Genomic DNA, 14,765 nt, shown 5'->3' with positions numbered 1-14,765 from the left:
TTTGAACAATGGGTCACTCACTTATTGTGAAGTGAGTTGATTTTGCTGCGCTCGTATCTCAATTATGCGCTCTTGAGACAAAGCAAAACAAAATGTCTGAAGAGCTGCTGGGATCTAGAAAAAAAAAGTATGCTCATTTGTACTCTAGGAACCACCGTATGGAGGAGAGGATAAATGAGAAGAAGAAAAGGATGGAGGATATGAGGAGAATGGATGAGGAAAGGATTTATGAGAGGAAAAGAGGAAGTATGAAGGAGAGAAGGAAAGAAAAGATGAAAAGACAAAGAAAGTACAATAGATAGTAGTCTAAATCAGAAAAGGAATGACGGGAGGAGCTCAGAATCGGGAAGAAAGATGATGGAGGGAAGAGGATAAGTGCATCAATAAAAGAATGCAAGGAGATAAAATGAAAGATGATGATAGAAGGAATATTAAAGAAAAGTCGACTACAACAGATGGACAAGATGCCCAACCCCCTGTATCAGGTTACCTAGCAACCAGAGACTGCCATTAACTCTGACCTATGGACCTGCACACAAACACACACACACACACACACACACTGACCAGTGATGTCGGTCCGGACGTTGGCCATCTTGAAGAGGGGGGCCACGTGCTCTCTGTAGACATGAACTGCCTCCTTCTTGTGACTGCTGGGGTTGATGAACACCTTCATACACCTGGGACGCCCGCTCAAACCTACACCCGCACACGTGAATAATAGCAAGTGCATGTTGTCATTGAAACACAAAGCTTTTCCCCCTCCAAATATCATACATGTAAGTGATGATATCGTTAATTCCTTTGAAACTCTACACTGCGACTGTTAGAGTGCAAATGAGTGGGCGCCATATTGGGACAGGTGAGCAGAGCGTAAATACAAAGTAGCTCAAACCAACTTTCTTGATTTTCATTTAAGGTGAATTAATAATGAAGATTTCTTCTTTTTGTTTCGGCTTGTCCTGTTAGGGGTCGCCACAGCGTGTCATCTTTTTCCATCTAAGCCTATCTCGTGCACCCTCCTCTCTAACACGCACTGTCCTCATGTCCTCTCTCACAATATCAGTCAAACTTTTCCTTGGTCTTCCTCTCGCTCTTTTGCCTGGCACCTCCTTCCTCAGCAATATACTCACTCTCTCGCCTCTGAACATGTCCAAACCATCGAAGTCTGCTTTCTCAAACCTTGTCTCCAAAGCATCCAACTTGGGCTTTCCCTCTAATGAGCTCATTTCTAATCCTATCCGACCTGCTCACTCCGAGCGAGAACCTCAACATCTTCATTTCTGTTACCTCCAGTTCTGCTTCGTGTTGTCTCTTCAGAGCCACCGTCTCTCCTCTCATCTGCACATCATGGCCGGCCTCACTGCTGTTTTCTAAACTTTGCTCTTCATCCTGGCAGAGACTCTTCTGTCACATAGAACACCAGACACCTTCCGCCAACTGATCCACCCCGCTTGGACCCGTTTCTTCACTTCCTTACCACACTCTCCATTGCTCTGTACTGTTGACCCCAAGTATTTGAAGACATTCACCCTCGCTATCTTTTCTCCCTGTAGCCTCACTCTTCCTCCTCCGCCCCTCAGATTCATGCACATATATTCTGTTTTACTTCGGCTAATATTCATTCCTCTCCTTTCCAGTGCATGCCTCCATCTTTCTAATTGTTCCTCCGCCTGCTCCCTGCTTTCACTGCAGATCACAATATCATCTGCGAACATCATAGTCCAAGGGGATTCCAGTCTAACCTCGTCTGTCAGCCTATCCATTAATACCGCATACAGGAAGGGACTCAGCGCGGAACCCTGATGCAGTCCCACCTCTCCTTTAAATTCTTCTGACACACCAACGGCACATGTTACCGCTGTTGTGCTGCCCTCATATATGTCCTGTACTATTCCAACACATTTCTCCGCCACGCCAGACTTGCGCATGCAGTATCACAGTTCCTCTGTTGGTACTCTGTCATAGGCTTTCTCTAGGTCTACAAAGACACAGTGTAGCTCCTTCTGATCTTCTCTGTATTTTTCCACGAGCATCCTCAGGGCCAATAGTGCATCTGTGGTACTCTTTCTCGACATGAAACCATACAGTTGCTCGCAGACACTTACTTCTGTCCTGAGTCTAGACTCCACTACTCTTTCCCATAACTAAACAATGAAGACTTTATAATCATTATTTTAGGCTGTGGCCTTCTTCTGGCTTCCTTCCACATTCCTAAAACATTCATGTTAGCTTCATTATTAACTAAATTGTCCCTAGCTGTGAATGCATGTTCGTCTATATGTGCCCTGCAAATTTCTGGCGACCAGTCCAGGGTGTTTCCAAAGATCAGCTGGGATTTGCTCCAGTTCATTTGCAAGGATTCATTTGGATAAGCACGACAATGGATGGATGGATTGATAATGAATCAAAACAGATAAGTATGTACAGTAAGTATAGATGACGATCAAAAGTATTTAAAATTGTGCCCTCACCTCAGGTTTGTGCTTTGAGCAAAGGTTAGGTTGTGCGTGTGTGGATACAACTGTGCGTGGTGGCTCATGAGGCAGATTTAGAGACCGCATTATAGATCCCAGTAGAGTAGCGCTGATCAATACAAGCACACGCAAGCATGCACACACACACACACACACACACACAACACACACACACACCACACACACACACACACACACACACACACACAAAACTCTATTATAATATCCATCTCATAGTTATAATCTTCTCCCAAAGGGCCATGACCCCGCCCTGTTAATGACCTTACACATGGGCACACACACACACTTCAAAGGTTGCACAATAGCCGAAGTCAACACTAATGTGATGAAAGTCAATTCAGCGTCAACTATTCACTGGTGGAGTCATCAACATTTTTTCAGTAGACGACAGGACTAAACTCATTGGTGTAAATATCCTGTAGCCAGTAAAGTCGGGCCTTCAAAATAAAATGTGTTGAAAGCGTCTTCGCCAACTCCACGTGCCAAAAACACATCATTAATGACCAGTCCACGTCACGTTCTGCCATTGTGGAGTTGTGAAGGTTACAGACATGCATAGCTCCGCCCCCACCGTGCAACCCCCGACATTCACATTCAAAACAGCCCGAGCCAAAAACGGTGGCCATTTTGGAGATTTTGCTGTGGCAGCCATCTTGTGTCAGAGGATGCTGATGAAGATGGCAAGAAAGTGAAGGACTCACATGCACACACACGGACACACGAGCATCAGGTTTCCCGCACGTGGCATGGCAGGCGGCGGGTTACCATGGTGATGCAGAGTTGCCATGGTAAACAATCCCAGGCTGCGAGTACACTGAGCTGCCCGTCATGTAAACAACTTTGATTTCACGCATGTGAGGTCAAGTCAAGATGGCCTCACATGTGACCTCCAAGGGAAATGGGAACTGGTAAATGGGTACAGTACACACAGAACCATGGTTTTAGGAAAACTGTTTGATCTACGTGGTCTCACTAGTCTACAGTAACATGAATACTGAGAGGGATGTATGATATACGGGCAAGTCTGAATTTTGAGTCTTCAGTGTAGTACCGTGTTGTGCCACAACATGGTGGGCAGCACTGAGCTCTAGTGAAAGGGATGCAAAATAATTGACCCCTCCGTACAGGGCACTTAATCACGCCTCCTGAAGTGACGTCACGCCACGTGCGCTGAGACAAACAGTAAAAATGGTAAATACAATACAATACATTCTGAACTGAGACAGACTCCATCCTTCTGATTTCATTCAAATCAACGATATATTATAGATTCTAAATACAATACATTCTTAACTGAGAGAGACGCCATGCTTCTGATTTCATTCAATCATTCACACGTAGCAATGTTATGCTAGCGAAGAACGTCTCATTCATTTATACGAGACGTGTATTAAAAATCAAATATATGGCATATCTTCCTGCAAACCCAGTCTGATTAAGCTTCGGCCGCGAGCCGGCAAGAAAGCGACACGTTTGTGCAGTCCGATCATCGCTAAATATCGCTCAACAAAAAAAAGTGTGTCAATCGTTCACACGCAGCGGTGTTATGCTAGCGAAGAACTTTGAATTCATTTATACGAGACATGTATTAAAAATCAAATTTAGGGCATATCTTCGTGCAAACACAGTCTGGTTAAGCTTCGGCCGCGAGCCAGCAAGAAATCAATACGTTTGTGCAGTCCGATCATCGCTAAACATCGCTCAACAAAGAATAAGTGTGTCAATCGTTCACACGCAGCAGTGTTATGCTAGTGAAGAACTTCAAATTCATTTATACGAGACGTGTATTAAAAATCAAATTTAGGGCATATCTTCGTGCAAACACAGTCTGGTTAAGCTTCGGTCGCGAGCCAGCACAAAATCAATATGTTTGTGCAGTCCGATCATCGCTAAATATCGCTCAACAAAGAATAAGTGTGTCAATCCTTCACACGTAGCGGTGTTATGCTAGCGGAGAACGTCTCATTCATTTATACGAGACGTGTATTAAAAATCAAATTTAGGGCATATCTTCGTGCAAACACAGTCTGGTTAAGCTTCGGCCGCGAGCCAGCAAGAAATCAATACGTTTGTGCAGTCCGATCATCGCTAAATATCGCTCAACAAAGAATAAGTGTGTCAATCGTTCACACGCAGCAGTGTTATGCTAGCGAAGAACTTCGAATTCATTTATACGAGACATGTATTGAAAATGAAATATAGGGCATACCTTCGTGCAAACATATGTGTTCCGGTTGATATTAGATGGATTTAGTTGTTGATGCGGTCTTCCACAAAGTTTGATCCATCGAAGGCATTTTTTGTACTGGGTCTTCGGTTTTGGAAAGGGTACGAATCAAACTCCACCAACTAGCCTTTCAGGATACCTGTCGTCACTATTACAAAGTCGGTGACTACACCTCTTAACCATATTTTTTGTTAAATAACCCAAATACGCGATAAAACGCTAACTAAACCTGTACTGGACCATGCAATGTTGTCTGAGAAAATGGCGGGAGCAAAAACGGGCTTTGGTTTATGCAGATCTCTGGCCTCTGATTGGTCAGTGACGCGGATTGCGCAATATCCACGGAGGGGTCAATTGACAGCAAAAGAGAGAAGAAGAAAACGTTCATATAATACTACAGTATTCGTGCACACACAACCGAAAAAAGATGTGCCCGTGAGGTGTGTTGTATGATCTGTGTGTTTTGCTGCTACCTGTCTGTGTATAAGTAGCGGTTTTTGAAGGTATACAATTATCATAACATTCACGCTAGTTCACGTGAGACCATTTACAGTATTCCACATTGAAAATAATGTTAAACAAACTGACTTTTATTATGGGTTGGTTGAATATTCCGATGTTTAAAAAAAACTATGTTTCATTGTCTTTTACAGTAAGATGTAGTTAAAGTTCTGGACAACAAGACGGTATGTGTTGTGGGGGTGATCTAAAAATGTCTATTGTGTAATTTCTCTTTTATCATAAATACACAGGCATGAACTCACTGTATTATTATGTTGCATGCTAAAATGCAAACTGCTGAAGAGAAGTTGTTCCAAAGATTGTTTTTAAATAAAATGTATTTGTTTCATTCCTTTTTATTTGTGTTTTAAATCGCCTCACTGGAACTGGTTAAAGTTTGGGACTACACACATTGTGCAATGTAAATTTAAGGAAAAAAAACTGCTGATAATATATAAAAAGAGACCATGTAAGTACAGAACAGTAAGTATTTTACAGTTGGGTACCCCCAAAAGAAGAAAAAATAAAAAGAAAACTTCCATCCATCCATTTTTTATACTGCTTATCTTTACAAGTGACACACCGTGAGTTGGTCAGCAGCCAATCGCAAGACACAGACACAAACAATCATTCACACTCACTTAATTTTGACTCATCAATTCACCTACCTTGCATGTTTTTGGAATGTGGGTAAGTATCTGGGGAAAACCTACACTGGGACAAGGAGAACATGTCAACTCCACACAGCCGAGGCCGGATTTGAACCCAGGCCCTCACAAATGTGAGGTCGGTGTGCTCATCAATTTTCTACCAAAAAGAAAACAAACTACATAAATTGAAAATAAATTGGGCGGCACAGTGGGTCAGTTGGTAAAGCGTTGGCCTCACAGTTCTGAGGACTTCGGTTCAATCCCGGCCCCGCCTGTGTGGAGTTTGCATGTCCTCTCCGCGCATGTGTGGGTTTTCTCCGGACACTCTGGTTTCCTCCCACATCCCCAAAACATGCAACATTAATTGGACACTCTAAATTGCCCCTAGGTGTGATTGTGAGTGCGGCTGTTTGTCTCTACGTGCCCCTGCTGGCTGCCAACCAGTTTAGGGTTGGGTGTATTGTATATTGTTATCGTGCTATAGCCCATATTGTGAATGATTATTTTCCTTATCCCTTACAGTAAACTGAGAGTGACAAATAAACCTCTTGTCTCTTATGCGGAGAGCTGATTGAGCAAGAGAGTCCGAACAGTAATGGAGTACTGCGTGTTAATGTCTGTACTAGTGGTGAAACAATTTTTTTAATTTTTGTGTATAGTTGTGGAGTTTCAGCTATTGCCAGTGGGTCTGTAATGTGTTCCCTCCGATAACAACACTCCACTGTATCTGAATAGCACATTAGTCTGTCTGCGTGTCAGCTGTCTATCCATCATAGCTGCTTAAACCCCACGAATGGCAGCAGGTCGTGTGTCAGCTCGTGTGGTCACAGTGGACGTCAAGAGGCGGCGGGCATTGTGGCAGCCGTCAAGGTAAACGTACGTTACGCTTAACATGCCTTAAGCCAATTTTTCAGCCTCAAAAGGTTTTTTTTTTTTTCTGGCGCAGTTGTGTCCCGCCGATAGCGTGGCTAAAGCAGCTGCGGGACGAGGCCTCTGAATGGTGGTCAGTGGAACAAAAGGCCGAACTACTTTCCATGCAGCGGGTCCGCAGTGGACGGAGCTCAACACGACACGACTCACAATTCACAACACTCACATCTATACTCGCTTTCTTTTTCTTGATGTGATGACTGATGCTAGCGTTAGCTTAACTCGCAAAGTCTTGTCTATGTTCAAATATCCGTTTCTTTATGAGCAATTCTAATTCAATTATAGCCAATCTGAAATATTTTTAAGATCTAATATGGTCTTTTCCTGAACTAACTGTGTTTTGAAGACAAATTATGAATTTTCACAGGTGATTTTCACATTTTACACAGGCCTACTTCTGCTACCGCTCAGATACTATCTCAAATCACCTCGGCCCACCCTTCAATTTCAATTCCAGTTTCCATGTCGGTACCTTTGACACAGAACAGCATCCCGGAAAAAAAGATGGACACTTCCCACCTCAGAAAGGTGGCGGAAAATGGACTTATGAGACACATTTACACACGTGTGCGGCTGTAGAGGCCATTTAAGATAATCTCACTCTCAGACATGATTCAACATGGTGTGTGTGTGTGTGTGAGTATGGGTGTGCATGTGCGTGCCTACGAGTTACGGATGCCTTGAGTAGGATTAGCTGATTAGCTAGTCTGTGTGATGACGGCATTGTGACTCATTGGACTTCTGAAATGATATCACATTGTGCATCTCGGCTAACTACGACTGTAACGCTCACAGGTGCCATACAGAAGTCTTGGTATCGATTGGACAGAAAATTCTGGGATAAAATTATGATTGCTGGACTTGTGAAGGGATCAGAATACTAAATTCAAAAGCGCTTTCACCATTGCACCATGTCAGATGACTGCCATAAAATTGGACCGATGACAAGACCAGTTAAACTCGTTATCATGGTGACAAAGTCAATAATGGATGTATATGCAATGTATATGAGTAGAATAAATGAACAAAATGAGGAAAAATGTGTGCTGGTTGTCACCGATGCTTGGGATAAGGACATGTATTCAATTGAACGATACTATAATACAAATACTTTATTGACTTTTCGACTGACGTCAAACACCTCGGTTTAGAAAGCGATCGCCATTTTGGTGGGGTGAATTTGAGTGAACAAACCGTAACTAAGCAGGAATCATTTCAGAAAAGTGTATGAATGGGGGGCGCACTGCTATGTTATCGGTTGCTCAAACGAAAGTGGGCGTTTGTAAAGCGTCTTTCTTTTGACTGCCAGTTGTGATCAAGAACCAGTGCGAGAAAACAGAGCAGTTAGCAACCAAACGGCGACCACTGTGGCTGTCTCGTATCAGCAGAGCCGATCTAGCAGCCAAGTCATTCCCTTATGTCAGAGTTTGCGCAGTGCATTTTGTTCTTGGTAAGTATTGGATACCTTTTAGAATTTCACACCTACTTAGCAATAACTAAGTTCTGTGAAGGAGAAGTATTCTTTAGGGCCAAGGGCCTACATAATAATTGTGTATGAATGCAATGCATGTCTTCAAAATCTGTATTTTCTGTTTTGTCATAATAAGTTTGCAAAAACGAGTTACCGCAACGATAGCTGTTTTGTGAGTTGAGTGGAAGTGGAGAAAAAGGTGCGGGCTCCACTTGGGACTCATCCCGGTCGAACCTCTCTCTCTCAGTAACAAAACCGAACATAATAATCTACCCCTCTTTCGTTAGTATAATCATCATAATTTAACACAACGCTGACAGTAATCACACGGTACATATTTAAATTGCATTGTGCAGTACAATAACCTTAGCAGTGTGGAGACACAGATTGCTACAATGGATACCGACTGCCCCATCACAAACCCAGCCATTGATGATTTGGTTGTAGGCCTCCAGACCTTTGTAATTCTTTAGTTGTTCCACAGTGGAACCGCTTGTCGAGAAGAGGAGTTAGTTGACGATGTCTGGATAGGTTACCGACGCCCACATTTGTGTGCTCCATTTGCGTTTCTCCAAGGCATATGGGTCGATATTGTCGATCAAAGCACACTTCTTGTCGTAACGGTTTCTTGAAACAACACATAATGAGCCCCGATAACTTTCCAAAGTCTTTTTAGCCATCGTGCATTACTTTTAACAGTCATACAAACATTTGTGTAACTCTGGTCTGTATGCAAAAGCGATAGAGTAGAGATAGAGTAAACCCATTCAACAGTCTATTGGTGCTCCATTATTTACAGTGCTTCGTCAAAGGACACGGAACAAGGCTAAAATAAAGTAGCTAACTTTGATTCAAATATACTGTATATGATGGCGACATGGAGTAAATTTCTTTTGCAAAGCCAAGAAATTACATCATTGATCAGATTGACGAATTATGTCATTAAAGCCGATTAGCCTATCAGCCTAAAATGTCAATTATTGCCCGATACCTAGCAAGCCGTCCAGATCGGCATTAAGTGTAGCAACTCCATCCATCAAAACAATGTTTTTAATATATATTAAAGAGAAGAAACTATGTAAAAAGGTGGGGAATACTTTTCACACCACTACTGTATTGTACTGGAGGCTCAGATCTTCTCAGCTTCTCAGTACAATAGGTTTATAAATGGTTCTTCACAGAAGATAAAGACTATATGCCTGTGAGTATTGTTATATATAAGTGTTCCTGAAAGGTTTGTCGGCAAATAGCCGTTGCTTAAATGATACTGTAGATCCCAAATGTTCGCTTGGGCACCTATAGTTTCCCATTTTATGCTAGCAAAAGCTATGTGGTTGTTTCAAATACACAGTAAGCAATTTACTTCCATGTTTAGTTTGACAATAACCTTCAGCTGACAGTGGCAATAAACAGAAGATTTTTTGGGAAGAATATTTACAAATCATATCTGCCAAACTACTGTTTGTTGTGAAGTAACTTGAGCTTCCTAGCACTATTTTCATCTGACAAGTAAAAAAATAAAATAAAATAAAAAATAAAAGGAAAGTCAAAGAACATGCACGTAAGTTCACTTTGTATCTCAAGGCACCAATGTCTGATATAAAAACACAGTACTGTACTCTGTTACCTGTTAGGACATCCCTCAAGGTGTTGTACCAGGCATGCGTATGTTCCGAGGATGCGTTGTGGAGGTGCAGCGTGTCCTCCTCCAGTCGGCGGCCGCTTCGCTTGCAGTAGAACAAAGTGACGCCCAGCACGGGCCCACCGGAGCGCTGCCCTGCTGCCCGACGCCGCTTCACCTTAACTGACAGGACGTCACGTACCATCAACACTCCGGGCAGTGGTGTGGTCACTTCACCTGCACACGCAAAATAACATTAAAAGTGGTTAATGTAGTAAAATGCAATGCACAATCGGTTGTGGGCTGATGGCGGATTTTAACAACATTATTTGTAAATATAAAGAAAGTGAGGATGCTCTGCCTCTCTGAACACTTGCACTCTCAGATTAGAGTGAGCGTGTCAGATTTATTTCTGAATGTCCCCTAAAATCTATGCAGAAATTCAGGTTGTTCCAAGTGCTTCACATACTTTTCCTTCCAACTATATTTGCTTATATTATGTAACACGATGAGCTGCTTTAAAAGCTAATCACAATAGATTACAGACACCTGTCAATCAAATTAATGAGTTTATTGTCAGCAAACACACCTAACATTGAGTTATTTGGCTTTTTTTTTGCTTATAGATGAGAGGTATTTCATATTTAGTATATTCCCCATATTAAAGCCTACATCCTCCTTTCCCATTCTAAAAAAAAACTTGTGCAGTATGTATTACCGTAATTTCCGGTTTATAAACCGTAACTTTTTTCACATGCTTTCAACCCCTGCGGCTTATGCGGTGATGCGGCTAATTTGTGCATTTTTTTCTAACAGCCGTAAGGGGGCGCTCGAGTGGAAAAGGTAAGACGGTGGAATCAATGTGGCGAGGAAGTGACTTTTACCGGTATGTTTTTTTTTTACCCGGTCCTCTTAACGCTGCGCTAGCGATTGCGCTGTGCTAGCATGTGTCTCAGTGAATTTTACTGGTATGTTTTTTTAACCAGCCCTGTTAGCGCCACGCTATCGTCTTTCTGCTGTGTTACTGCTGTGTCTCAATGATTTTTACCGGTATGTTTTTTTTTTTATAACTGGACCTGTTAGCTCCGCGTTAGTATCTGAGCTGCGCTAGCATTAGCACCGCGCTAGCGTTAGCATGTTGCTGCTGTGTTACTGCCATGTCTCAGTGATTTAGGTATGTTTTTTTTTTTTTTTTTAACCAGCCGTGGTAGCGCTGTGCTACCGTGTTACTACTGTGTAGCTGCCACGGTGTTTATTTATTTATTTATTTTTTACCGGTATGTTATTTTTTAACAGCCTTGTTCGTGCTACCGTGTTGCTGCTATGTTAAGCTAAGCTACAGTATTCTACTTCTGTGTGCCGTCTTTCTTTGTGAATATCTCGTGTTTCAATGTGGGTTTCAATGTGGGCACTTGCGGCTTTTACACAGGTGCGGCTTATGTATATACCAAATGGTATTTCCTTTACAAATGTACCAGGTGAGGCTTATAAGCAGGTGCGCTCTGTAGGCCGGAAATTTCAGTATAAATAACTATTATGCAACTTAAGTATACAAATACTTTTGTTTTTTAATTTAAGTATATGAATACATATAGCTATAATATATACAAAAATGTCATCTAGCGTCCAGTGAAGTGAAATAAAAATGATCACACTGAGACGCAGATTGTCCAACATGAATGAGATCCGAAGTGACAGCACGCAGACGCGCGCGCGCGCACACACACACACACACACACACACACACACACACACACACACACACACACACACACACACACACACACACACACACACACACAGTCACTCGCACGCCTGTAGCATGACACTGCGTCCAGATGGATGTGAATCTCCTGTCATGTCCTCACTGACACACTGTGCCAACACACATGCACAAATGGAAAATAGGAGCAAATGTCAGTATGACGGAGTATACAGTAATGAACAATGTTTGACCGATAGCCTTGTTATTTTGGGAAAGGCTGTTGTTGTTGTTGTTTGTATTGGACAGCGTACCAAATGAAGTTGTCAATGAGTATGTGTGTACATATATATTGACTGCCTCAATAAATGGCAAGGTCATAACTTATGATACCTACACTAAGCCATAGTTGCGCAAAGCTGAGCTGACTATACTCACTGAGTACAGTGCTACATTAGCTAAATGCTAACTACTCTCATTTATCATATTAAAAATGAAGTTAAATGCTACAACGCCCCTAGGTTACGTATAAAATAATCACACCCATTCAAATCTGTGCTAGCCAAACTACACTTGCTACCCACACACTACTCACGTTACATGCTAACGATGGTGATGCTTGTTTACCTAAAAGCAAACTATACTTCTCAATTACCTTGCTGGTAACTTTTCTAAACGCTTACTGTACTCTTCAATCACACAGAGAACTTTTACTAAATGCTAACTCCGGCACCACTAGCCCGGATAAAAAGCTAATTAAAAAAACACCGGCGTCTGTGCTAGCCATGTTATATGCTAAGTACACTCATCAATCAGCTTGCTAACTTTGATAAATGCTTAAAAGAAAAACTATTCCAGCTTCCCTGCAGGTAAACAACATGTCGCGCATCCTTGAGCATATTGACAGGAAGAACTTCTCATAAACAACAGCTGATCCATTTCTATACGCATGCTGGCAGAGTGTGTGTGGGTGCGTGTGCGTACGTGAGTTTGTGTGTCCGTGTGTTAATCTCCTCACACTGAGAGAATCTAATAACCCCCCACGGGCCTCACCAACTGCTCACTACTACTGCCAATACTTCCAACACACACTTAATGACATTAGCCTTGGATGGAGTACTGCAAAACAGACTGTCACACACATGCACATACGTGTATTTACTCATTTAGTTGTGTCAAAACAACAACATGGAATCAAAACAAAAGCATCAGTTTAATATTTTCCACTGTATTGCATCTACTCGCCTTTTCTATCAGTTACTACGAAGCAGAGTTGGGGACTCAAGTCACATTCGAGTCATGAATTTGATGTCTTTAGACTTGATTTGACAAAATGGAACAAGACTTGCAACTGGGCTTGAATAGCAACGACTCGTGACTTCACTAGCGTTGAAATCCGTTGACTTGAAAGGACTTGCCACTTTTGTCAAAGTATTGGGAAACGAACACGCTACAGTTCTCTCTCAATAGGTCAACGTGCCAATGTGTATTTTATTATAGGAATTTGAGAATAACGTAACCATAAAGAAGATCTTCTCAACGGATTTCACATTTGTGTAGAGGCCAGATTTGAACCCAGGTCCTCAGAACTGTGAGGCAGATGTGCTCACCAGTCGTCCACTGTGCTGCCGTGAAACATTTAGTGGTTACGGGAAGTATTCAGGCCCCTTTAAATGTTTCACATTGCAGCATTGGCTAAGTTATTTTTTCCTCATTAATGTATACACACCACCCCACAAAAAATGAATTGCTGACATTTTTGTTGATTTATTGAAAAAGAAAAACAGAAACATCACACATCCAGAAGTATTCAGACTCTTTGGTCAGTATTTTGTGGAAGCACCCTATGAGGTAATACAGCCACAAATCTTTTTGAGAAGGTTTTTCCACACCTGGGGCATTTCTACTTGCAGATCCTCTCCAGTTCTACCACGTTGGATGGTGAATGTTGGTGGACAGCCGATTTCAGGTCTCAGCAGAGATGCTCAATTGGGTTTAAGTCGAGGCTCTGGCTTGGATATTCAAGAACAGTAACAGAGTTGTTCTGCAGCCACTCCTTTATTTTCACTGTGATCCTAAGGTCATCGTCTTGTTGGAAGGTAAACCTTTGGCCCAGTCTAAGGTCATGAGCACTCTGGAAAAGGTTTTGATCCAGGATAACTCTGTATATGGGCTGATTCAACGTTTCTTCGATTGCAACCACTCGTCCTGTCCCCCCAGCTCAAAAAGCACCCCTATAGAATGATGCTTCACTGGTAGGACGCTTACAATGGACCTTTCCGACTGGTGATCTTAAGCTCCGCCCCCCTTAGCTACATTTGCCATGTTCCATAAGCTCTCAAAATGGCGACTGAACAGAACAGGTTTGAAGTCGATTCTCTACTGCATATTCCTGATAATATTACGGTATGTTTTTAGCCAAATGCATCAGACTTGTCCAAGAGAGTTCTACAGAGAGGTCTCAACTATTTCACGCAAGGACATGTACACGGAATTAAGATTTTGGACGGAGCAGGACGCAATGTCAGCGTTACAGCGAAACGTTACCGATCGATGCAAAAAAAGTTTGACGCCTCACAAACTTCATCTTGAAATCCAACCGGATAAAATAGTGGAATCGTCCTGCACATGTAAAGCAGGGTGGGTACTTTTTAATAGGAAAGATAACGAGTAATATCATTGTAGTTTTTATAAGTGAGTTAGGTTCGATTTCCTCCAAGCACATTTAAACAATAGTGATAGTAGTCAGTACCGTAGTCACCAGATGAAAAAGTTTGACTTGGCTGTAATCGAACCCAGTGCTATGTCTTAAAAGTCCAATGTGATACAAACAGACAAATAGACATTTCTCTTGCATGACATCACGCATTTACATATCACGAACGCAACTCTTCGGCAAAAAACATGACACACTTCATTCAGCAGGTCAGTGATACACTAACAAAGTGAAAGTTGTTCTCCTGCAATGTATAAAGCACTGATAATAATTCAATCAAACTCAGAGAAGATAGTTCTCCCTCCCTTACATTCAAACATACAGCCTTATGTTTGTTGATATTGTTCACATTTAGTTGTACGTGCACTCTTCCACAAGCCTTAATCCATCATAGACATGATGTCAACTGTGTTTTAGGCTTTGGAAAATGAATCAACCGGGCCCCTTGT

The 14,765-nt window shown here is 42.1% G+C and overlaps 1 protein-coding gene across 6 annotated transcripts in view; it reads right to left on the bottom strand.

Annotated features, from left to right (window-relative positions):
* cerkl (ceramide kinase-like) overlaps window positions 1-14,765 on the bottom strand; it is a 31,905-nt gene that overhangs the window by 10,600 nt on the left and 6,540 nt on the right. For all 6 annotated transcript variants that reach the window (XM_061840918.1, XM_061840914.1, XM_061840915.1 and 3 more), the window contains exons 3-4: window positions 9,905-10,135; window positions 568-699 (exon numbers count right to left, since the gene is read on the bottom strand). In XM_061840918.1, the coding sequence (XP_061696902.1) occupies window positions 568-699; window positions 9,905-10,103 (331 nt within the window). In that variant the 5' untranslated portion in view covers window positions 10,104-10,135. The remainder of the gene's footprint in view (window positions 1-567; window positions 700-9,904; window positions 10,136-14,765) is intronic.

The sequence above is a fragment of the Syngnathoides biaculeatus genome, chromosome 14 (assembly GCF_019802595.1).
Source record: "Syngnathoides biaculeatus isolate LvHL_M chromosome 14, ASM1980259v1, whole genome shotgun sequence".
In the NCBI taxonomy this organism is placed as follows: Eukaryota; Metazoa; Chordata; class Actinopteri; order Syngnathiformes; family Syngnathidae; genus Syngnathoides; species Syngnathoides biaculeatus.
This window is presented reverse-complemented; position numbering and strand designations above follow the sequence as displayed.